We start from the raw sequence: 24,592 nt of genomic DNA, 5'->3' as shown, positions 1-24,592 counted from the left end.
ATATAACTTATGATGCCATCCAATAACATACTGTACTTACGAAGAAATAAATTATCAGATGGAAACAAATAATAGACCCAAGAGACTCTACCCAGACCTACATACTTTTAGGGAAGAGCAAGAACAAGAAAAAAAGAAAAGAAAGATATAGTCTGCAATTTGCTGAAAAGAGGGAATTGCAGATTTGGGGAAAGATCCTACTACAAGCATCCAAAGATATGCCATAATTATGAAATATATGGTAAATGTGCGTATTTAGACGGATATGGAGACAAATGCAGAGATCTCCATCCAAAAATATGCAAAAATCTAAAAGAAGGAAAAGGATGCAGTTTCAACAAAAAATGTTGATATATGCATCCTGCAACTATGAATGAAAGTAAGAAAACCCAGCAAACTGAAAAGAAAAATGAAAGCAAAAATGAAACAAAAAAGCAGTCCGCGTATATACCACGCTATGCACCAAAGGCCCCAAAATATGATGCCTTTCAACCCAAATATGCACATTTAGAGCCCAACTACAAAGAATGCATCTATAATGCCAGGGGTTGGTGCAGATATGGGGATAATTGCAGGTATACACACGAAAATAAATTTGAAGGCGAAAGAGCAAATATAATAGAAAAGTTGGATTTTTTTTAATGGCAGAATTCCTAGAAATGAAGAAAAGAACATCATATCAGAACAGGAAGGAAGCATGGGAGAATCCATATTATTACCAATATTAAATAATGGGGATGAAATACAAACCATAATTGTGATGAATGCACAGGGTTTAGTCACGAGTAACTCTAAAAGGAAAATAAAGTTCTTAGAAGAACTAACCCAAATTGAAAAAATAGATATATTAAATATAAGTGAAACATGGTATTCCCAAGAGACTGGCAGTGATGACCAGATAAAGGGTTTCCAAATTTATAGATCAGACAAAACAAATAGGAATCAAGGGGAACTGCAATATATGGAAGGGACATAAATCAAGGAAAATTCTGTGAAAAATACAGCAACACAGAATGTGAATTGATTGTGGTAGAATTTGAATTTGAAAAACTAGTGAATATTGTAGTTTACAGACTCCCAAATACTAAGGAGTTTGACATAATAATAGAAAAAATAGATGATATATGTAGAAACCATAAAGACTGGAATATACTCCTATCCGGAGATTTTAACTTTCCTTTCGTGGATTGGAAAGAACGGATAGAAGAGAGTGGGTTGTATGTATACATATAAAAAAAGAGAGTAATAGTAGCGCAGAAGATAAAGAGGCAATTTGAAAAGCTTCAAGATATGCTATTAGAACATAATATGCAACAAATAAACCACATTCCAACAAGAAAGGAAAATGTCCTAGATCTAGTATTTGTGAATGAGGTGAATTATGTTGAAGAAATAATAGTGTATAAAATGTGAATTTCAGACCACAATGTCATAGAATTAATAGTCCATTCCAAAGCAAGTGATCGCAGAATTAATCAAAGCACAAAACGTTGGGAAGGATATGGAAAATATAATTTTTATAGTAAGAATATAAAATGGTCAGAAATAAATTAAGAACTGAACAAAGAATGGAAAAATTTATTTGTAATTGATAATATACAGGTAAATACGGACATACTGGAGAAAATGGTTGAAAAATATGTACCGAAAAAAAACAATAACAAAAGACACGCATACCAAGAGACAGAAGGATCTTATTTCAGAAAATTAGAAAGTAGAAGAAAAATCTTGCAAAAGAAAAAAATGTTGGGAAAAGGATGGAAATAAAATGTAAGATAGAAAATGCAGAACAAAAGATTATACAATCGAAAGAAAATGAAAAAAGGACTTTGAAGAAAGGACACTTCAAAATATAAAAAAAAAAACCCAAAGTACTTTCCTCCTATGCAAAAAAGATGAATAAAGGGAGATTAGAAATAGGCCCTCTTAAGAATTGAAGGACGGCTAACGAATGAAAAAAAGAAAATATGCAACATATTAGCAGAAAAATATAAGAGTGAGTTCACGCCAAGAATTGCGAATGAGAATAATGAAACAAATGAGAGAAGAAAATGTTGATTTTCTAACGGATATAGATATTAATGAAGCAGATATTGTCAAGGCTAGAAAAGGGATTTTGACGTAGGAAAAATCTATTTCTGAGCGAAGGACCTGTGCCGCCCAGTGAATAAGCTCCATTTAGCACTTATTCTTAGGTAATTTACTGCTAAATATACCAGAGAAAAAATGTAAAGGAGTGCTAGGTTAACTAGCTCGCTCACCTATTGGTGTCGGTATAAAATTGGGCGTATATTCCAGAGGTCCCGCACTATTTAGATTAATCCACGACAGAGAACCCCAATAGAGGAGAGCCGTTCAACCTCACTCGGTACTACTACAATGCATCCGCTCAGAACCCAACTCCTTAGCACCCAAAGTTTGGGGACTCCAAGGGAGAGGAGCTGGGAGGGTTCACTGGGCGGCACAGGTCCTTCGCCCAGAAATAGATTTTTCCTACGTCAAAATCCCTTTTCTGGGCTCGAACCTGTGCCGCCCAGTGAATCTATACAAGAGAAAAATGTCACCAAACTTGCAAAATAAAGGAAAAAACATAAGCGTAAGAGAAATACAGGATGCTTTAATCAGAGATGAGTACCAAAAAACAATTATAAGGGTATCTTAAATATGAACATAAATCCAATAAGGTAGGTATAATAATGCCGTGAGTGATAATATATACAGATACTCAGGAGCATAAAATTTACAAATATAATAAGAGTATTCAGGTGCGAGACCAACGAATACAATAGGGTAAAAATGAGGCAGGTAAGAGGGAGAGATAAAGAGTCAAGGCATTAACCTGTGAGTTACTCGTGAGTAACTACGCTCCCTGCGGCTACTGTAGAAAATTTTAGGGCTTCCAAATGTTTAAGGTAGTGTTTCTTGAACACTGACGGTGATTTCCACCCTGTATACCTGGAAAGGTCTGTAAAATTCATGTGGTGAAAGAAGTTCACCGAGGTGGCAACCGCCCTGATATCATGTGCAAGAGGAAAAGAGTCAGGGTTAGCTTGTTTAATAAAATACAAAATTTGTTGCCTGATCCCTTTAATAGTAATGGTACCGCCTTGTTCTCTAACGAATAGAGGCCCCGAGGAGTTAGAGGAGGTCCGGGATAGATAAGACCTAAGAGTAGTGACAGGGCACAGCGACGGATCTTGCGTGAGGGGAACAATTTTCCAGGAGGTCCATCTGTTTTGAGGGTCTTCATTCTTAGCCAAAAAGAATTTGTTAGGAGAAAGAAGGACCTCTCCTGAAGGCAGAAAGTCAATATGACCCGGGTCTCTCGACAAGGCTGCCAATTCAGAAATTCTTGCCCCGGAAGCCAAGCTCACTAGAAAAAGTGTTTTCCTGAGAAGGGGCATGTAATCACAAGAACTGTTAATGGTATCAGAAGCCAATTTGAGTACGTCATTAAGGAACCAGGTCACCGGGGTAGGACGAGTAACCGGTTTCAGTCTGGCACAAGCTTTCGGAATTGAAGCTAACAAAGAGTCGGTTAAGTCTATGTTAAAACCCACTAGGAAGATCTTTTTCAGAGCCGATTTAATAGTGGTGATAGTATTGGCTGCCAGACCTGATTCTAATAAAGATCTAAAGAAAGTGACTAAGGTTCAAGTTCATACAGTTCACGTCTGAGTCTATTAAAAATTTTGCCAACTTTTTAACTGCAGAGTCATACTGACGGATGGTGGAATCCCGTTTATCCGATTCTAGGAACGAGGTGTTTTGAGGATCAATATTGGCACCATGCATAGCCGCAAACTTCATAAAGTCCATAAAGTTAGGGCTCTCTGAATGTTTGAGAAAGCGTACACAACGCGTGTTTGTACTATCTGAGACAGAACCGGATTGGGTATCGGGTGAGGGTATAATCTCAACTCCAGCAGGAGAGGATACCAGTTGCTCTTGGGCCAGTTGGGTGCGACCAAGGCTACTTGTCCCTTGAAGGATCTCAGTTTGTCTAGAACTTTCAGCAAAAGATTCACCGGGGGAAAGAGATAAATCTTTTCCCAGTTGTCCCAATTCTGTGACATGGCGTCTGTGGCGTAAGCCTGAGGGTCTAGATTGGGAGCCACATATACTCTCAATTTGTGGTTGGATTCCGTGGCGAAGAGGTCCACTTGGAGACCGGGAACCTGAGAGAGAATCCACCGAAATGACTTTAGATCGAGTGACCATTCCGATTCTAGAGGGGAGGTCCGGGACAGGGCGTCTGCCACTACATTCCGAACTCCCGCCAGGTGGACAGCTGAAAGATGCCAACGGTTCGAGGCTGCTAGGGAGAATATGGCTACTAGAACATGGTTCAGAGGCCCTGACTTTGACCCGCCTCTGTTGAGGCAGCGGACCACCACTTCGCTGTCGAGGACCAGACGAAGGTGTTGTTTCTTGGGAAGAGCGAGACGTTTCAGGGTTAGAAGAACTGCCATGGCCTCTAGCACATTGATGTGAAAATGGCGGAACAAGGGAGTCCAAAGACCTTGAACTTTCTTGAGCTGAGAATAGCCGCCCCAATCTGATAAGGATGCGTCTGTGTGAATGATTAATTCCGGAGGCGGAAATCGAAGGGGAACTGACTTTGACAGACTGTTTGCTCTTGTCCAAGGAAGAAGTCTTTCCCGTAGAATGGGAGGAAGGCGGACTTTCCTGTCCCGGAGCTTCCGGTTCGCCCTCGAACGCCAGACACGATTGATATCTTTCAATTTTGCCTTCAGAAGAAGATCCGTCACTGAGGCAAACTGAAGGGACCCCAGAATCTTCTCTTGGAGTCGTCTGGAACTTACTTTGTCTTTGAGAAAGCGTTTGGTGTTCCTTGCAATCTCTAACCTCTTGGGTCTGGGAAGACACAGAGTATGAGATATAAGATCCCATTGCAGGCCGAGCCATTGGAACTTCGATTTTGGAAGAAGACGGGACTTCTTGAAGTTGATCTGGAAGCCTAGAGATTGAAGATAATGGATGACTTTGTGAGTGGCTTTTAGGCAATTTTGGGAGGTGTCTGACCAAATGAGCCAGTCGTCCAGATAGGCTACTACTTGAATCCCTTGATTCCTGAGTTCCTGAACAGCGACTTCTGCTAGCTTTGTGAAGATCCTTGGGGCAATGTTGAGCCCGAAAGGCATCACCTTGAAGGAGTAACTTTTGTCCCCTAAGCGAAAGCCTAGGTACGGACGGAAGTGTCTCGCTATCGGGACGTGATAGTAGGCGTCTGTAAGATCGATAGAGGTGGTGACGGCCCCACGGGGAAGTAAGGTCCGCACCTGCGAGACGGTAAGCATTCGAAACTTGTCGCATTGAATGGACAAGTTGAGAAGGGATAGATCTAGAATCACTCTTCTCTTGTCTGAATCCTTCTTCGGGACACTGAACAGCCGACCTTGAAACTTCAGATGTTTCGTTTCTTGTATGGCGTTCTTTTGTAAAAGATCCTGGACAAATTCGACCAGGTCCGGAGTGGAATGTTGACGAAATTTGTTCGGAGGAGGAGGTCCTTGAATCCAACTCCACCCTAGTCCCTTGGAGATGATACTGAACGCCCAGGGACTGAACCTCCATTTGTTGCGGAAGGCATAGAGCCTCCCCCCTACCTGCTGCACCTCAGTATTGGTTTGAGGAGTTGCCTCCACGTCCGCCTCGGAAGTTCTTTCCTCTGCGAAAGGCTCTTCCCCTGCCTTTGTTCTGGTTAGAGCCACGGTGGTAGCCTCTACCTCTACCATAACTCTGGGAAGAGCTATGAGCCTCGTAGGACTGGTTAAAGGCAGGGGAAGTGGCGGAGGCACCAGAAAGCTGGCTCTTAGGTAGCAGAACGGTGACATAGTCATCCGAAGGAGCCCGAGAGGTGGAAGGCTGTGCAGGGACAACAGAAGATGGAGGAAGAGGCAGCCGGAAGTTGGATGAAGCACTCTGTTGTTGCCTGAACTGGGTGGAGGTATATGGTCTAAGCTTCTTCCTACCCCGGGGTCATACTTGCGTTTAGGGGTCAAACCCCAACGGGCTTTAAGGCTCTGATTAACCCTAGTGGCCTCCGCCAAGACTTCCTCTACGAGATCCTCGGGGAAGAGATTTGAACCCCAACAGGAGGACCGGATGAGTTTATTAGGTTCATGCCTAATCGTCGCCTCAGCTAGAACATGCTTGCGACATCTGCGTTTAGCAGTAGCGAAGTCATACAAGTCATAATATAAAGACTGTAACGTAGCCTTGTTGAGAGACTTAAAAATACTCTCCGTATCGTAAGTCAAGGCTATCGACTCCGTGGATGTGGCCAGGTTTAGAGTACGGCCCACACGTAGACGGGAATCATATTCCTGTTTAATGAGGGATTCCGGGAGACGGGGAAGCTTCTCACTAAACAAGACTGAGGCACAGTCTGCTGCAAGCTTGCCGGAGGTAAAGGTGGTATGGACGTTGTCCCAACACTCAATACCTGAGGGAAGAAGGAGGGAGATTGGATCCACCTCTCGGATGGGAGGCAAGGGCTTCTCCTCTAGAGCATATTGAAAGGCAAGCTCTGCCACCTTATTGACGCATGGAGTCAAGGTGTTCTTGTCCATTAAGAACATCGTAAAGGAGCTTTTATAAGGCGTCAGCATGGTGTTAGTGCAGCCGATGTCATTCAAAAATCTGGCCCAAACAGATTGGGCTTGCTCCTTCGGGAAGATGACCGTCTCTTTGGGGACCTTGTCTAATCGGACTAAAGCTTCCTCGGTAAGTCTGGCATAACCATGAAATGGAAATGCCAGACCCGGAGGAAAGAATTCAAAGTCCTCTAGAGGACGAGTGCCAAGGCCCTCCAGAGTCAACATTCCGTCTGAGAACGGGGAATGAAGAGCCATCCGCCAGGGGTTGTTCTTGGCAAACGGCGGGAGCTTAGAGGCATCCGGTATGAGAGAGCTTTGGACTCTCTCCGGAGCTCCTTGCTCTAAAGCCCCAATTCTCTGACCGAAGTTAGAGAACATCGTGTCCATCCTCGACTGCATCTCCAAAACCAACTTTGCCTGCATCTCCGACACGATGCGAAGCATAGCTGATTCGGAAAGGCCCGGGCTAGCAGCAGGAGGGGCGGAAGGAACTCCCGGGTCGTGAGACTTAGAGGAGGAACCAGAGGTCTTTGAAGACGGGTTCGTACCATGTTTAGAGCCATGAGAAGTCTTGTGAGGCTTGCGAGCTTTGGGTAAGGTCCTTGAAGTAGACTTATCCTTAGGGGGAACCGGGTATGAACGTTGAGACGAATCACGGTCCCCAGAAAATCCAAGAAAGGAAGAGCGATCAGAAGAAGAAGAAAGAGCGGGGCTGAGGATAGGAATCTCAGCGCCGGACACACCTGCCTCACTTACCACCCTACCTGTATCCGGCTCGTCTAGCAACATTGGTTCGACGTCCAGGTTCATGGAGGCAACATTGTCCTCCAGACCTCCGGGGGCGTCCGATGGATCTTGCTCTGGGTCGATGAGACCCGTTATAGTGGCATCAATGTGGGCAATGATGGGAGCTGCCACATGCCTAGCCACAGCAGCTGAAGACTTGGCGTTGGGGTAAACCATGGTGCAGTAGTCCTCAGATAGGACGTACGGCCGCTTAGACTTCACATTCCGGGCAAACCCACCAACCCACACCTTCAGTGTGGCCCGAGCCGCAGACTTTTGCTCCGGGGATGCCTGAAATAATAGTGGGAATTATAAAAGGGAGACTCCCAATGGTCCTTCAAGACCATAGATATCTTACTAATAGTAAATAAAATAAGAAGGCAATATAGCCAACGGGACTCACCGAGTCAGATCCAAGGGTAGTGATGAGGTCGAAGCAAATCACACAGTTATCCGGGTGCCATACCACAACGTCTTCCAGTTGAACCCCACAAGGGGCGTGAGATCGGCAGACGGAGTGGCCACAAGGCTGGTGCAGAACAGCTGCACAGGCCGGCGTCAGACAATGCACCATCTGTAAAAAGAATAGTATATGAGAAACTGTAATTCTCTTAAGTAGGGGCGGGTCTGGAGGACCCGGGCCTAACATAGGTCTAACACAAGATTAGAGCTTAACTGTACTATTCTTCAAGTAGGGGCGGGTCCGGAGGACCCGGGCCTAACATAGGTTTAACACAAGAATAGAGCTTAACTGTACTATTCTTTTAAGTAGGGGCGGGTCCGGAGGACCCGGGCCTAAAATAGGTCTAACACAAGATTAGAGCTTAACTGTACTATTCTTTAAGTAGGGGCGGGTCCGGAGGACCCGGGCCTAACATAGGTCTAACACAAGATTAGAGCTTAACTGTACTTATTATTATTATTATTTTTTTTTTTTTTTTTTTTTTTTTAAATAGGGGCGGGTCCGGAGGACCCGGGCCTAACATAGGTCTAACGTAAGGTTAGAGCTTAACTGTAATATTCTTACATAGGGGCGGGACCAGAGGTCCCGGGCCTAAACATAAGTCTAACTTGAAACTAAAGTATAGCCATCCATTCCGGTCAAGCCGGGAGCATAAAAAAGGATGCAATAACAAGGAATTAAGACACATAGTGTCTGATTTCCCAGGGTGGGGTAGACCCCGGGCCGGGAAATAAAGGTATATTCAATACCAATTCCTTTAGTGACTCCGGGGTAGTGAACTGTCATATATAATCATCATAGGAAATGTTATAAAATAATAGGGGGGCGGAACTGTAACTAAGAACTGCCAATCGAACCCGGAGGGTTTCGTATAACATAAGCCAGAATGAAAAGTGAATATAAAATAGGGTGCACCGGGATCCAACTCTGTAGACCGGTGGCCAACCAGACTAGACAGAGACTAAACCGCCGGGCCACCCGGAGGACAAAGTCCATAAACACTTAACTACCCCCTCTAAAAGGAGGGAAGGCAACGGTCCCTTAGTGGAGGGGGAGAAGCCTAGCCTCCCACCTAGCTAGAGGGGGAGCGTGGGGGAGGATCACGTGATACGAGGCAGCAGGGCTACCAACTGACGATCCCCAACCAGACAGATCAAACGGAGTAATGGCACAAATATTCATTATAATAATAATAATAGCGTTAAATATATGAATAAACACATAGAAAATTTTTGGGCAAGGCATGCAACATAATAATTAAATCACAAAAGACACACCAGATGGCTAAAAATAACATTGCCGCCTTAGCACGGTCGGCAGCCATAGCGATACGTAAATGATATCGGCCCAAAAATTGAACCACGAGGATTCTAAACGCTAAATAATGAATATTCACAATAACAAATAATATTTGATAATAAAAATAATACACATAGTAACACCGCAAGTGAAAATTAAAAGCTCTCAAAAACAGGAGTACCAACTGTAGTGAAATCAAGCAAGATCGGTATGAACGAAGAGAATAAACTCCTATAATATAAATATTAAACGATCTAGGTTGCTCAAAACACAGTAAAATCCAGCTTGGTACTTAACTTAGACGGTGTCTCCTGGGAAACCGACGAAGAAGCCATAATTCACTAGAAAATATCCAAAATTCGAGAGCACCAGAAAAATGCGGGTTACTTTGCTCGTTGTGCTAAAAGGAGTTGGGTTCTGAGCGGATGCATTGTAGTAGTACCGAGTGAGGTTGAACGGCTCTCCTCTATTGGGGTTCTCTGTCGTGGATTAATCTAAATAGTGCGGGACCTCTGGAATATACGCCCAATTTTATACCGACACCAATAGGTGAGCGAGCTAGTTAACCTAGCACTCCTTTACATTTTTTCTCTGGTATATTTAGCAGTAAATTACCTAAGAATAAGTGCTAAATGGAGCTTATTCACTGGGCGGCACAGGTTCGAGCCCAGAAACAAAATTAAAAATGGATCGGCAGCCGGACCAGATGGAGTTCCAGCGATTTTGTTAAAAAAAAACTGCAAACACTATCGCGAAGCCGCTTGCAATACTGCTAAGACAAAGTGTAGATATGAGCGAGTTATATGTTAAACATAAATTAGCTTATATAACCCCTATCTTCAAAAGTGGATCAAGACTAGAGGCAAGCAATTATAGACCTGTTAGTCTAATATCACATATTATGAAAGTGTATGAGAGGGTAATAAAAAAGAAAATAATGAATCATTTGGTTAAAAATAATTTGTTTAATATAGGTCAACACGGTTTTGTGCCCGGAAAAAGTACACAAACCCAACTGATAGCACACTATGAAAACATATACAAAAATATGATAAATGAAAAAGACACAGGTGTGATCTATCTAGATTTTGCAAAAGCCTTTGATAAGGTAGACCATAATATATTAGAAAAAAAAATGAGAAAGCATAATATTGTGGGAAAGATAGAAAAATGGGTAAAAGAATTCCTGCAAAACAGAAAACAGATAGTGGTTGCAAATGACGAGAAATCAGATGAAGCTCAGGTAATATCTGGCATGTCACAAGGCACGGTATTAGCTGCACTGCTGTTTGTTATTATGATCTCAGACATAGACTGTGATGTTGAAAACTGTTGTGAGAAGTTTCGCCGATGACACAAGAATAAGTAGAGAAATTACTTGTGATGAAGATAGGAACTCACTACAAAGAGATCTAAACAAAATATATGAATGGGCGGAGATAAATAGGATGGTATTTAACTCTGATAAATTTGAATCAATAAATTATGGAAACAGAGAAGTAATGGTATATGCATACAAGGGACCTAATAACAAGACAATCACAAACAAAGAAGCAATTAAAGACCTTGGTGTAATGTTAAATAGGAATATGTTATGCAACGACCAAATAGCAACACTGTTGGCTAAATGTAAAGCAAAAATGGGAATGTTATTCAGACACTTTAAAACAAGAAAAGCTGAACACATGATTATGCTTTACAAAACTTATGTACGTAGTACACTCGAGTACTGTAATGTGATATGGTACCCACATTACCAAAATGGTATTGCACAAATAGAGTGTAAAAAGGTCCTATACTGCTAGAATAGAAGAAGTTAAGGACCTTGACTACTGGGAAAGACAGAAATTTTCAAAACTATACAGTCTAGAAAGGAGAAGAGAACGCTACATGATAATACAAGCATGGAAGCAAATAGAAGGAATTACTGAAAACATCATGGAGCTAAAAATATCAGAAAGAGCAAGCCGAGGTAGATTAATAGTGCCAAAAAATATACCAGGAAAACTAAGGAAGGCGCACAGGACATTAATTCACTACGCACCAGCATCGATAATGCAGCAACTATTTAATGCGCTGTCAGCTCATCTAAGAAACATATCAGGAGTGAGCGTAGATGTGTTTAAGAATAAGCTCGATAAATACCTAAGATGCATCCCAGACCATCCAAGACTGGAAGATGCAAAATACACCGGAAGAAGCATTAGCAACTCTCTGGTGGATATACAAGGTGCCTCACACTGAGGAACCTGGGGGAACCCAAACATAAAATAAGGCAAGGTAAGGCAAGGCTCTCTCTCTCTCTCTCTCTCTCTCTCTCTCTCTCTCTCTCTCTCTCTCTCTCTCTCTCTCTCTCTCTCTCTCTCTCTCTCTCTCTCTCTCTCTCTAATTGGTTCCGTAGTGGCTTTTGTATCATGATTATTTTGCAATATGAGTTGCCTTTTACGTATTAATAGTCTAATTTGTTCCAAGCCCTACAAAAACACCACATTAAATTTTTATGATAAGGCTAAACTCCACTAAACACAACGAAATACAACCATTTGGGTCATTCAATAATAACCTGTTAAAGTAGATGTATAATTAGAACAGACAGTACAACATTGCAATAGTAAGTGGAAAATACAATAACAAAAATGTAGAACCTTACCGTTGGAGGGAGGCGATGTCCGAGAGCGAAGGGACGGGGCGGTAGAGTAGGATGACAAACAGCAGAAAACATTAACAAGTGGCAGAAAACATAAACACTTAACTTTACAAATCACATCAATAAATGGAAGAAAACATTAACACTTAACTTTACGAAACACATTAACAAATTACAGAAAATTTTAACTCTTGACTTTACTATAAACTTAAAATTAAATTTCTTTTTTTTTTCTTCTTTGCCTTTTTCTAATTTTGTATTTTTTTTCACTTTACATCTTATATTTTCTAAATTTAATTATTTTCTTCATCACTGCCACTTTTACTTTTTGATTTCTTTATGGATCACTTTCAACTTCCTCTTGGCCTACTAGTATTGAAGGCCTCTTTAAAAAAAAATCTATCCAAGGAAGCATATTTCTTCCTGCTTCTTGCAATGTTCCTGAAATGATTTGGGCAAACATCATTAACCTGCTCAAGAAGATGACCGGCGTTAACTTTTTCTGGGTGTCTCTTTTCTACAAGAGCCGCCATTATATGGTAGCCAGCCAGACCTTCCTTAATTTCTGCTTTTGTCAGTGGATCATCCTCCTCCTCCTCGCTGCTAGTAAACTGTTTCTGAACGACGTTCAGTTGCATGGCCTCCAACTCCCTCAGGTCGTCCGTTGTAAGTTCCTCTTGGTGCTACTCGAGAAGCTCTTTAATGTCGTCCTAATCAACTTCCAGATCCATGGACATCCCGAGTCTAACGATCTCAACCACCTCAGATTGAACAAAAGGTTCAGGATAGTCAACTTTCTCGGCATAGGCTTCAGCTTGGCCTACCTTGAAACCCTGGAAAACTCATGCAGAGACAGCATCAGGCCACACCTTCTTCCACACAGAGTTCAAGGTGCGCCTCGGACCTCCTGCCAAGCTGTATCGACGAGTCTGAGGCATATCACAACATCGAAATGCTCATTCCAAAATTCAAGCAGGATGAGGTTTGTGCTCTCAGTGATTTTGAAACATTGTGCAGAGTTTCTTAAAGTTTGAATTCACTTGCTGGTCCATGGGATAGAGGAGAGGCTAGGTGTTAGGTGGAAGATAGATTCTTGTTGGACGAATACTCGGCTAGGATATCTTTCTTGAGGTCAGCAGGCATTTCAGGGGGAGGCACTTCTCTTCCAAATATTTTTTCACAGTCGGGATGGAGCAAAGGTTTACCCACTCTGTGAACAAGGTTCTTGTTACTCAGGCTTTTACATTAGACCTCCACATCACTGTAAGCTTTTCCTTAAGCACTTTGTGTTCCCTGAAGGCTCGAGGAGTGTCCGAGTTTGATACACCAGGAGCACCTTATAATCACAATTGATGTTTGTACAGAGTACAAGGGTAAGCCTGTCCTTCATAGGCTTATGCCCTTGTAGCTTCTTTTCTTCCACCGTAATGTACATCCGACAAGGCATTTTCTTCCTAAAAAGCCCAGTTTCATCACAGTTCAAGACTTGCCGGGGACTGTAGCCTTCATGAAGAGTCAATTCGTTGAACATCTTAACAAAGGCTTTGGCCGCTTTTGTATCTGACCTGGCAACCTCCTCATGCTGCACCACCGAATGAATGCTAGACCGTCTCTGAGATTTTTCAAACCACCCCAAGAAGCCTTGAACTTTGGGGTTGCCTGCTTCTATGTCCCTTCTCCTGCATCCTATCCGGCCTGACCACGTATGAGATTAGCGTAAATGGTGCTAGCCTTCTTGCAGATTATCGTCATGGTGATCGTGTCACCAACAATATCTTTGTCCTTAATCCAAATAAGCAGCAGTCTCTCCATTTCATCATGGATGTGGCTCCTTTTGCTGAAGAAAACAGTCATGTCCTTAGTAGGTGTTGCTTCGTTGATGGCTTCCTTCTGTTTAAGGATGGTTCCTATCATAGACGGATTTTTGCCATACAGTATTCCTTAGCGATTATAATTAACCTCATGCCAGTCTCGTACTTCTTTATAATCTCAAGTCTCGGCTCCATAGAAAGCATCTACTTTTTCTTGCCCTGAACACCAGCAACTTTATTTGGACCCATGGCTATTAACGTAATGAGTTAAACAACGCAACATGATACAGTTCAGTACGTAAAATCACGAAAGCAAAGTCGCATACACAAATTCAATGTTAACAATAGCACTGTACTTGAACGAAATGAGTGAGAGAGGCCGTTATGTAGATGCATGATGGGATAGATGGTAACCGATAGGAGAGAAGAATTGTATAGTAGTAACTATCATTAGAGTAGGGAGGTAACCAATAGGAGCGTGGGAAGATGGTGGCGCATTTACGGCTAACAGTGCGCAAAATTTGAAATTAGTCTTGGCGGTCGGACGAATCTTGTACCGCACCTCGTTTCGTAGCATGAAATATTTTTCGCAATATGAGTTATGAAAATCTTGTCATCTTGTTTTCCATCATGAAAAATTTGTATGCAGAAGCTTTTGTATTGAGAGGCATCACTGTGTCTTATTCTTTCTATGATTTTTTCAAGTGTTAGGGGGCCTGCCAGCTAATGCCATTTTTTAAAGGCAGGACTTTGACATTCATACCACGTAATAAGGTGACTTAGGACATCTCCAAACTGCATAGGATTTTTGCCTCTGACCTTCGGTTTTGCTACTCTAGGGAGATTTATCCTGAAAATTAGTGTTTTTCAAATTCCATCTCCTCCCTTGATAATTGATATTAAGACCTGGGATTACTACCATATGTAGACCGCCAATTAGATAGAGAGTTTTTTCTAAAAGAAATTTTTTTGCTAGATATGAAATTTTTTTCAATATGGTAAAATAATAAAACCTATAAAGCAAGGAAAAAATATGAGAAATTGGGAAAAAAGAGCTCTATTTTATTGTTTTATAGTCTTTCTAAGTTATATACCAAATTTCAATGCTATATCTTTAAAACTAGGGGAGAAGATAAAATTTGCAGTTCAATAAGTATAGTTTTGAGATACGGGCATTAAATTTTTTTATTTTTTTTTTTATTTTTACAAAGACAATATTAATAAATCATTATTATTATGAATTTTATGTTCTTTTTTGGATATTGATAAACCAAAAATTATGTTAATCATAATTAATCATAAATGAAGATCCCTTTGCTCAATATTTTGCTTCTTTAGGCTCCTGGTTGCTAATTCATTCACAACTCACTCTCCTTCACTAATATCGCTGATATTACCCACTTCTTAACTCTTATTAGAGCCAATTTTCTTCATTATGTTAGCGAGATGTTGAAATTGTGTTTTCCTCTTTGGCATGATGAAATTTTTGCCAAAACCAAGAAAAACAGACAAAAGCGAGCGTATGTCAGAGGTTAAACTCAAATGTGTACTCTCCATGAAGTTTGTGCTTGCACCGAAGGTCGATGGTTTTAATACTTTGTCTTGTGACTCATGGAATCTATACAGATACCATTGTTCACAAATTTATGTATACTAAAATGTAATAATTATCAAAATTTATGATAACAAGAAATGCTGCATTTTCTTGTAGAGATCAGTGTTTTTGGCTCATTGAGTTACTTTTACTATTTACCCTATAACTATGAAAGTAAGAGGAATTTTGACAAAATGTTTTGTATACACATTCTCCATTGCCATTCGAAGCTCAGTAAATTTTTTCAGGATTTTGTTTTTTTCGTCGTATGACCTCATATATTGGCATACCGGCCGGGCCCTTGAAGGCATGGGTCCACTCTACATACCCATGGCCATCTAGTAACTTTCTCATTACACAAAGTGACAGTTGTATTTTTCAATATTTAACTTAGCCGGTGATTATAATAGCTGCAACTCTGTTGCCCGACAGACAACTCTAAGGTAAAAACTCGCCAGCGATCGCTACACAGGTTGCGGGTGTGCCCAACAGCGCCATCTGTCGTCCAGATACCCAGTACTCAATGTAAACAAAGACTCAATTTTCTCTCTGTCGTGCTATCGACAAGACGTACTTACTCGCTGTTGCTAAACTGGAGTTTTTTCACAACTAATTGGTGAAGTACTTTATTCTAGTTTTGAGCTTTCGCTGTGCAGGGTTTCTCTTCACACAAATCCTTGAACTCTTTTTGATAACGGATTCTTTGTTGATGACTTTTTGATAGTTTTTTGAATTTCCCTTTGACCAATTCAAAATGGCTGACCCTTCACAAGTCCCAAAATTTAGGAAGTGTAATGCTAGGGACTGTTCAAGGCGTCTTCCAAAGGCTTCTATCGACCCTCACACTGTTTGTTCCAATTGTCGGGATAAAACCTGTCAATTGGAAGATCGGTGTGAGGAGTGCGTTGGGCTTTCGGAATTCGATTTTATCGAATTCCAAAAGTATACACGTAGGCTAGAGAGAGATAGAGTTAGGAGAAGTTCTTCTCGTTCTGTTGATATATCCTCTCCTCATGCCCCACAACCTATTCCTTCCCCTGTAGTGGTTGCTCCTAACCCCCCTCCTGGCACTCAGGAACCTTCGATGGCTGATATGATGCGTGCCATCCAGGCTCTGGGTGAGAGAGTTGAGTCCCTTGCTAGTGACCGTAATCAGCTCATGGCGGATGTGAAGGAGCTTAAGTGCAAAAGTGCAGTGGGAAGTGCTAAAGTGCCGAGTGATAGTGTTGTGGATAGTGTTGCGCTTGAGGGTTCGTCTGTTCGTGCCTGTCGTCCTCCTAGTCCGGGACCTCTTGCAAGCCTCCAAGTCCAGGGGAGAAGCAATGTCGTACGACAAATGGGTTCGAGAGGCTTTAATCAGCGAACAGACGTTCCCTCCGTGGTATCGGGCTTATCTACTCAAGATCGCCCCTGCCTAACTAAGACGAGAGAGCCCATTTATACCTCGTCTTCGGAAGGTGTTTCTCGCAAGAAACCCTGGACCAAGGTCTCACTACCGTTAAAGCGCAAGTCGGTCCCTTCCGCACAAGTCCAACGGCCCAGTTGTAGCCACTGGGTCAGTTCGGACTCGCTGCCGTCATCTGATGACTGCTCACCGCCTAAGAGAGGCAAAGCGGTACCGCTTCAGACAGTTACACCGTCTGTCGCCGCACCTGCTCCTGTAGACCCTAAGTGGTCTCTACTGCAAGACATGCAGTCTAAACTAACGTCTCTTATGCAGGACTTTCGTGCGGAGAAGGTTGCTGCCGCACCAGCTAGTGCAGCTCCTTGCCTACAACCGCCCACACGATCGGTTGTGCGTCCTGTGGACGCTGAGGTAACCTTCTCACGCACACCAGTTGAGAGAGTTCCGCCACCCATGCGTTCCAGTGTGATCTGCCAGCCGCATGTTGACGTTCAGCGACGCACGGAGGTCTCCGTTGACGTTCGTGAGGTTCAACAACCGTCAGAGTTGTTTTGTTTTGACGCGGTGCGTCAACCTCCGCAACCCAGTGTGGTTGCCACTGCTCACCCACATCAGTCCAGACAGTCTGGAGTAGACGCTGTGCGTCCCCGCGCTGCTATGGTTGTTGCCAGCTCACAGACTGGGCAACAGTTCCATGACGTTGCGTCCGGCTCAGTCACGCATGCACCCGTGCGACCGGACTCAGCTAACCAGCCGTTTCCCACTCCGTTGCCGTTCCCTCATCAGTTATCGGATGAGGGACTTTCTGATGATGATGTTGCTGCACACGTAGATGAACCGCATTCAGAACTGGACGAGCCTAAGTCTACGCAACCCTCTTTGGACTTTAGGAAAGTTTTGGCCCTTTTCAAAGAGATGTTTCCGGACCAGTTTGTTTCTGTGGCTCCGCGTTCTCCTCCGTCAGAGTTTGTGTTAGGCATGCCGTCAACCACTCCTGCCTTTACTAGACTCGTCCTCGCACGCTCGTCCAAGAGAGCTTTGCGGGTGATAGGAGAATGGCTGCAGTCCAAGAAGAGTTTAGGGAAGACAGCTTTTACGTTTCCCCCTGCTAGACTCTCTTCTAGATCGAGCGTCTGGTATGCCACGGGAGAAGTTCTCGGCTTGGGAGTTCCTGCCTCTGCCCAGGGCGACTTCTCAAGTCTTGTAGACTCTCCCCGCCGCCTTGCCATTAGACGCTCAAAGATATGTTGGTCATCTTTGGACCTGGACCACCTTTTGAAAGGTATCTTTAGAGCCTTCGAAGTTTTTAACTTCTTAGACTGGTGTCTAGGAGCTCTAAGCAGAAAGATCTCTCCGACAGAGAAGGAGACTTCCTTGCTCATTATGTCCTGCATGGACAAGGCCGTACGTGATGGGTCTAATGAGCTTGCTGCATCATTTGTGTCCGGAGTCCTTAAGAAGCGTGAAAACCTATGCTCATTCCTTTCAGCTGGAGTTACACCATGCCAGAGATCCGAACTTCTGTTTGCTCCTCTTTCCAAGTGCCTTTTTCCAGAAGACCTGATTAAGGAAATTGCCGCTTCTTTGATACAGAAGGACACTCACGATCTTGTTGCGTCCTCCGCTCGCAAAGCCACCCCTTTGCCTACCTTGTCAGCTAGACCAAGGATGGACACTCCAGCGTCCCGTTTTATTCCGCCCTTTCGTGGCAGAGCCTCCAGCAGAGGAGGTGCTCGTGCCGAAGGGAAACGAGGAAAGAAGAAAGGAACCAAGTCCTTTAAGGGCAGAGTCTGACTGCCAGCTTCTTCAGACAGCAGTGGGAGCCAGACTCAAGAACTTCTGGCAGACCTGGGAAAAGAGAGGCGCAGATGCACAATCTGTGAAGTTGCTCAGAGAGGGGTACAAGATCCCGTTTGTACGGAAACCCCCTCTAGCAACGTCTCCCATCGATCTCTCTCCCAGGTACAGAGAGGAAGACAAGAGACGAGCCTTGAAACAGGAAGTGTCTCTTTTACTAGAGAAGGGAGCGGTGGTCAAAGTCTCGGACCATCAAACCCCGGGATTCTACAACCGACTCTTCTTGGTGTCAAAGAAGACAGGAGGGTGGAGGCCGGTGCTAGACGTCAGTGCTCTGAATGTCTTTGTCACAAAGCAGACGTTCTCCATGGAGACCACAAAGTCGGTTCTAGCAGCGGTCAGAAGGGAAGACTGGATGGTCTCTTTAGACCTAAGGGACGCCTACTTCCACGTCCCTATCCACCCGGACTCCCAACCTTTTCTGAGATTCATTTTCGAAAAGGTTGTCTACCAGTTTCAAGCCCTGTGCTTTGGCCTAAGCACAGCTCCTCTTGTGTTTACGAGGCTGATGAGGAATGTAGCCAAATTCCTTCATTTAGCGGACATCCGAGCCTCCCTCTATTTGGACGACTGGCTTCTCAGAGCTTCTTCCAGTCGTCGCTGTCTGAAGGATCTAAAGTGGACTCTAGATCTGACCAAGGAATTGGGTCTCCTTGTCAATATGGAAAAGTCACAAGTGGTCCCATCCCAAACTATTGTGTATTTAGGGATGGAGATTCACAGTCTAGCTTTTCGGGCTTTTCCGTCGGCCCCCAGAACAAGCCAAGCCCAGTTATGCATCCAGAACATGCTGAAGAAGGAACGATGTTCAGTCAGGAAGTGGATGAGTCTGATAGGGACGCTATCATCCCTGGAACAGTTTGTGTCATTAGGAAGACTACACCTCCGTCCTCTTCAATATCACCTAGCATTTCACTAGAAAAAGGACAAGACGCTAGAAGCGGTCTCGATCCCCATTTCCGAGAAGATGAAGTCTTGCCTGACTTGGTGGAAGGACAGTATCAGCCTCAGAGAGGGTCTGCCCCTGGCTGTTCAGACTCCCAACCACGTTCTCGGACGCATCGGACGTAGGCTGGGGCGCGACATTAGACGGTCGGGAATGTTCGGGATTATGGAACTCGAGTCAAAGGATAATGCATATCAACTGCAAGGAGCTACTGGCAGTACATCTGGCCTTGAAAAGCTTCAGGTCTCTCCTTCAAGGCAAGGTGGTAGAAGTGAACTCGGACAACACCACTGCCTTGGCGTACATCTCCAAGCAAGGAGGGACCCACTCACTGACGTTGTACGAGATCGCAAGGGACCTGCTCATCTGGTCTAAAGGTCAAAACATATCACTAGTTACGAGGTTCATCCAAGGCAACTTGAATGTCATGGCAGATTGTCTCAGTCGGAAGGGACAAGTAATTCCAACAGAATGGACCCTCCACAAGGATGTATGCAAGAGACTTGGGGCCAACCGACCATAGATCTCTTTGCAACCTCGATGACCAAGAGGCTCCCAATATATTGCTCACCAATCCCAGACCCAGCAGCAGTTCATATAGATGCCTTTCTCCTAGATTGGTCGCATCTAGATCTATACGCATTCCCACCGTTCAAGATTGTCAACAAGGTACTGCAGAAGTTCGCCTCTCACGAAGGGACAAGGTTGACGCTAGTTGCTCCCCTCTGGCCCGCGAGAGAATGGTTCACCGAGGTACTTCGATGGCTAGTAGACTTTCCCAGAAGTCTTCCTCTAAGGGTGGACCTTCTACGTCAGCCACACGTAAAGAAGGTACACCAAAGCCTCCACGCTCTTCGTCTGACTGCCTTCAGACTATCGAAAGACTCTCGAGAGCTAGAGGCTTTTCAAAGGAGGCAGCCAGTGCGATTGCTAGAGCAAGGAGAACATCCACCCTTAGAGTCTACCAATCGAAGTGGGAAGTCTTCCGAAACTGGTGCAAGTCAGTATCTGTATCCTCGACCAGTACCTCTGTAGCTCAAATAGCTGACTTTCTCTTATACCTGAGAAAAGAACGATCTCTTTCAGCTCCCACTATCAAGGGCTACAGAAGCATGTTGGCATCGGTCTTCCGGCATAGAGGCTTGGATCTTTCCAACAATAAAGATCTACAGGACCTCCTTAAGTCTTTTGAGACCACGAAGGAGCGTCGTTTGGTTACACCTGGTTGGAATTTAGACGTGGTACTAAGATTCCTCATGTCAGACAGGTTTGAGCCGCTACAATCAGCCTCCCTGAAAGATCTCACCTTAAAGACACTTTTCCTGGTATGCTTAGCCACAGCTAAAAGAGTCAGTGAGATTCATGCCTTCAGCAAGAACATCGGATTTTCGTCAGAAAAAGCTACATGTTCACTACAACTTGGTTTTCTAGCCAAAAATGAGCTACCTTCTCGACCTTGGCCGAAATCGTTCGATATTCCCAGCTTATCGAATATGGTAGGCAATGAACTAGAAAGAGTCTTATGCCCTGTGAGAGCTTTTAGGTTCTATTTAAAACGAACTAAACCTTTACGAGGCCTATCTGAAGCTTTATGGTGTTCAGTTAAGAAACCATCTTTGCCTATGTCAAAGAATGCTTTATCCTATTTTATCAGACTGTTAATACGAGAAGCTCATTCCCATCTGAGTGAGGAAGACCAAGCATTGCTGAAGGTAAGGACACACGAAGTTAGAGCTGTCGCAACTTCCGTGGCCTTTAAGCAAAATAGATCTCTGCGAAGTATAATGGACGCAACCTATTGGAGAAGCAAGTCAGTGTTTGCGTCTTTTTATCTAAAGGATGTCCAGTCTCTTTACGAGAACTGCTACACACTGGGACCATTCGTAGCAGCGAGTGCAGTAGTGGGTGAGGGCTCAACCACTACAATTCCCTAATTCCATACCCTTTTAATCTTTCTCTTGAAATGTTTTTATTGTTGTTCTTTTGGGTTGTCCGGAAGGCTAAGAAGCCTTTCGCATCCTGGTTGATTTGGCGGGTGGTCAAAGTCATTTGAGAGCGCCTAGATTAGGGGTTTTGATGAGGTCCTGTTGTATGGGTAGCAACCCTTGATACTTCAGATCCTAGGGGTCGCTCAGCATCCTAAGAGGATCGCGAGGCTCCGTAAGGAAGACGTACTTAAAAGGCAGAGTAATTGTTCAAGTCGACTTCCTTACCAGGTACCTATTTATTTTGTTTTTGTTATTTTGATAACTTCTAAAATGAAATAAAAACTCTTAGCTCATAATAATGTAAACATATATTGCTGGTCTCTACCCACCCCCCTGGGTGTGAATCAGCTATTATAATCACCGGCTAAGTTAAATATTGAAAAATGTTATTTTGATAATAAAATAAATTTTTGAATATACTTACCCGGTGATTATAAATTAAAGGACCCTCCCTTCCTCCCCAATAGAGACGCAGTGGAACGAGGAGAAAATTGAGTCTTTGTTTACATTGAGTACTGGGTATCTGGACGACAGATGGCGCTGTTGGGCACACCCGCAACCTGTGTAGCGATCACTGGCGAGTTTTTACCTTAGAGTTGTCTGTCGGGCAACAGAGTTGCAGCTATTATAATCACCGGGTAAGTATATTCAAAAATTTATTTTATTATCAAAATAACATTTTTTTTTCTTAAAATGATGAAATGAGAATTGGCTGAAGGTATATCTGATTACATTTGATATTTAGTCAATGAGTCATTTAGCAGAAGAGTATTCCTTCTTTGCCAGGAGCTTTTGCAACAACTCCTAGGCTACCTGCAATATGAATAAGTAATTAATTCATTGCCTGGTTCTTTAACTGTACTTTTTTCCTACTAAACAATTTCTAAAGAAAAGAAATTCACCTCTGGTCTAGGTAAGGGCATCAGCATCCTTTTCTTATAAAATATTGTTAAAAGATGTAGCCTATGTGGAAATACAAGAGGCATATATGTTGCAAATTTGAAATATTTATATGCAGAATATGTTCCGGTAATTTTGAACTGAAATATATTACAGAAACATATTGGTAAAGGATGCAATACTTATTGCATCGAATATTTTTTAAAAAGCCACATGGATTGAGAATTATATGTAAAATGCTATTATATAATTTCAGAAAATATTCAGATGAAATTAGATATCTGTAATTTATTATAATAATTCAACTTCATTTTTAGGTTGGGTAGCAGTTAATACATTAGAGGATCAGGTTATTGAACTCCGAGCTTGGACCCCAGGAGGACGTGGCATATACCTGAGAACCCCGTCAATGCTTCCTCGGGTAGTCAACCTTAGAGGAAGGCGGCTAAAAAATTCTCCTGCTCATAAGTCTCACAAGTTACTGATCCCCGGAAGTAATGAATAGTTACCTCCGAGACTATGTAAATTGTAAATAAGTGTTATATATGCATTAGAATATTCTGTACTTATGTGTATTTCTATGTTTAGTTAATAAAATTTGGAATTACAAGCTTCCTTATTGTGTCTAAAGAATCCTGTAAATTTGGGTAATCCATTCCCTGTTATGTTTTTTATCGAAGATTTGGTAGCTTTGATAAGCTGAAAGTAATTTTGATACGCAATAGCTAGCTTTTAAAAGAAAATCCTTTGAAATTTTACAGATCTGAATGGGTATTGACACTCAAATTCATTTAGGTTTGAAAATAGAAAAAAAAAATAGTAGGGTGACATGGACACACTGTGGTTTTTTATATCATCTCGTGTAAATCATTGTATCTTCAAGCAACTATCCTAGAATCTGGGATGCTTCCATCATACTGAGTATCATTCTGCTATTTACACAACTCCTTTGTGAAAAAAACGTAGCTGCTTCTTTGAATCTTTTCCCAAAACATTGATAATCATTATCATTATCCTAAATATTTCTATTTTGTCTTCCCTGTACAGGATTAGATCTGAAATAAGTTCTCTCCCTTCTTCCTTCTTTTCTATCGATTAATCTGTCTTCCTGAACTCCCATCACTGCTAGAAATTCCACATCTAACATAAATTTCCTGGGCTTTCCTACAGGTAACCAACAATTCCTCATCCCTTTTTATAAGTTGTCCAAATCCTCTTAGGCTTTGAACTCTCCTTTTTTTATTTTAGCCTTTGAATACCATATTACATGTCTTCACCTATTCCTTGTTTGTACTGTAGTATGATCCTCCAAAAGTACTGCAGCCATGAATCTTAACAATCTGAGGTCACAACTTAAGAACATTTTAACTCAATTTTTTAAGCTTCTTAACACCATATGGCATAACTTCATCTATTCCTCATTTCTAGTATGACCTTACTACTGTACTCCTATGAATCTTAACAAGCTAAGATTAGTTGAAATACATAATTTCAATTTTATTTGAAAAAAAAATAGGTGTTTGATTTTTAATGAGGCATAAATCCAAAAGGAATCTATAAAACAACATGGAGAGTTTATATAATTAATTTAAGCATTTTTCCAGATGATCCAATCTAGATTCTTAATAGCATTTGTACAAGATAAAATTAAGAAAAGGGGTTTAATTAGAATCAAAGATTGCTTTAATCTATCCTATAAATTTATTCACAAAATTTTCATTGCTTTATGAGTAACTTAACGAAATGTGTAAAGCTTACTAATGAAAATCTGTGACCAATTTATATTGTAGATAAGTGCAGTTTTCAAATACAAATTAAACACAATTATTATTCTCTAAACAAGCAGTTAGTCAAAAACTGTGAAATATCAAGTCAATGGAGGGAGAGAGTGTGAATGAGATGTGGTAGCCTGCACCAAGAATGGAGACCAACCAGGGTTCAACCCTGTGCATCATCTACCTCTCCCGCTTTGTTATGTTCAACTATTGTACATGATGTAGATTATGCAAATCAACTAAAAAATGTTTACCAAACAATAGCAAAACACTAACAGCAAATAAAAATGATAGCCTGCAAATAGAAAATTTAACTATATTTAAGATTTAACATGGTATTTTTATTATAAAATTAATTTCTAAATATACTTACCTGGTAGTTACATATACTGTATATAGCTTAAATCCCGCGTTTCGTCGCGCGCACGGCAGAAATTCAAATTTCGCGGCAATCACCGCCATGACAGTAGGTGGTCATACACGAGCACCATCTCTCAT

General features: G+C 42.3%; 1 protein-coding gene across 6 annotated transcripts in view; it reads left to right on the top strand.

Annotated features, from left to right (window-relative positions):
• LOC137632665 (nitric oxide-associated protein 1) overlaps positions 1 to 22,934 on the top strand; it is a 194,874-nt gene extending 171,940 nt beyond the window's left edge. For all 6 annotated transcript variants that reach the window (XM_068364739.1, XM_068364740.1, XM_068364741.1 and 3 more), the window contains one exon: positions 22,637 to 22,934. In XM_068364739.1, the coding sequence (XP_068220840.1) occupies positions 22,637 to 22,824 (188 nt within the window). In that variant the 3' untranslated portion in view covers positions 22,825 to 22,934. The remainder of the gene's footprint in view (positions 1 to 22,636) is intronic.
• Positions 22,935 to 24,592: the final 1,658 nt, after the last annotated feature.

This window comes from Palaemon carinicauda, chromosome 41 (genome assembly GCF_036898095.1).
Source record: "Palaemon carinicauda isolate YSFRI2023 chromosome 41, ASM3689809v2, whole genome shotgun sequence".
NCBI lineage: Eukaryota > Metazoa > Arthropoda > Malacostraca > Decapoda > Palaemonidae > Palaemon > Palaemon carinicauda.
The sequence above is the reverse complement of the archived record's forward strand: the minus strand, read 5'-3'. Positions and strand labels throughout refer to the sequence as shown.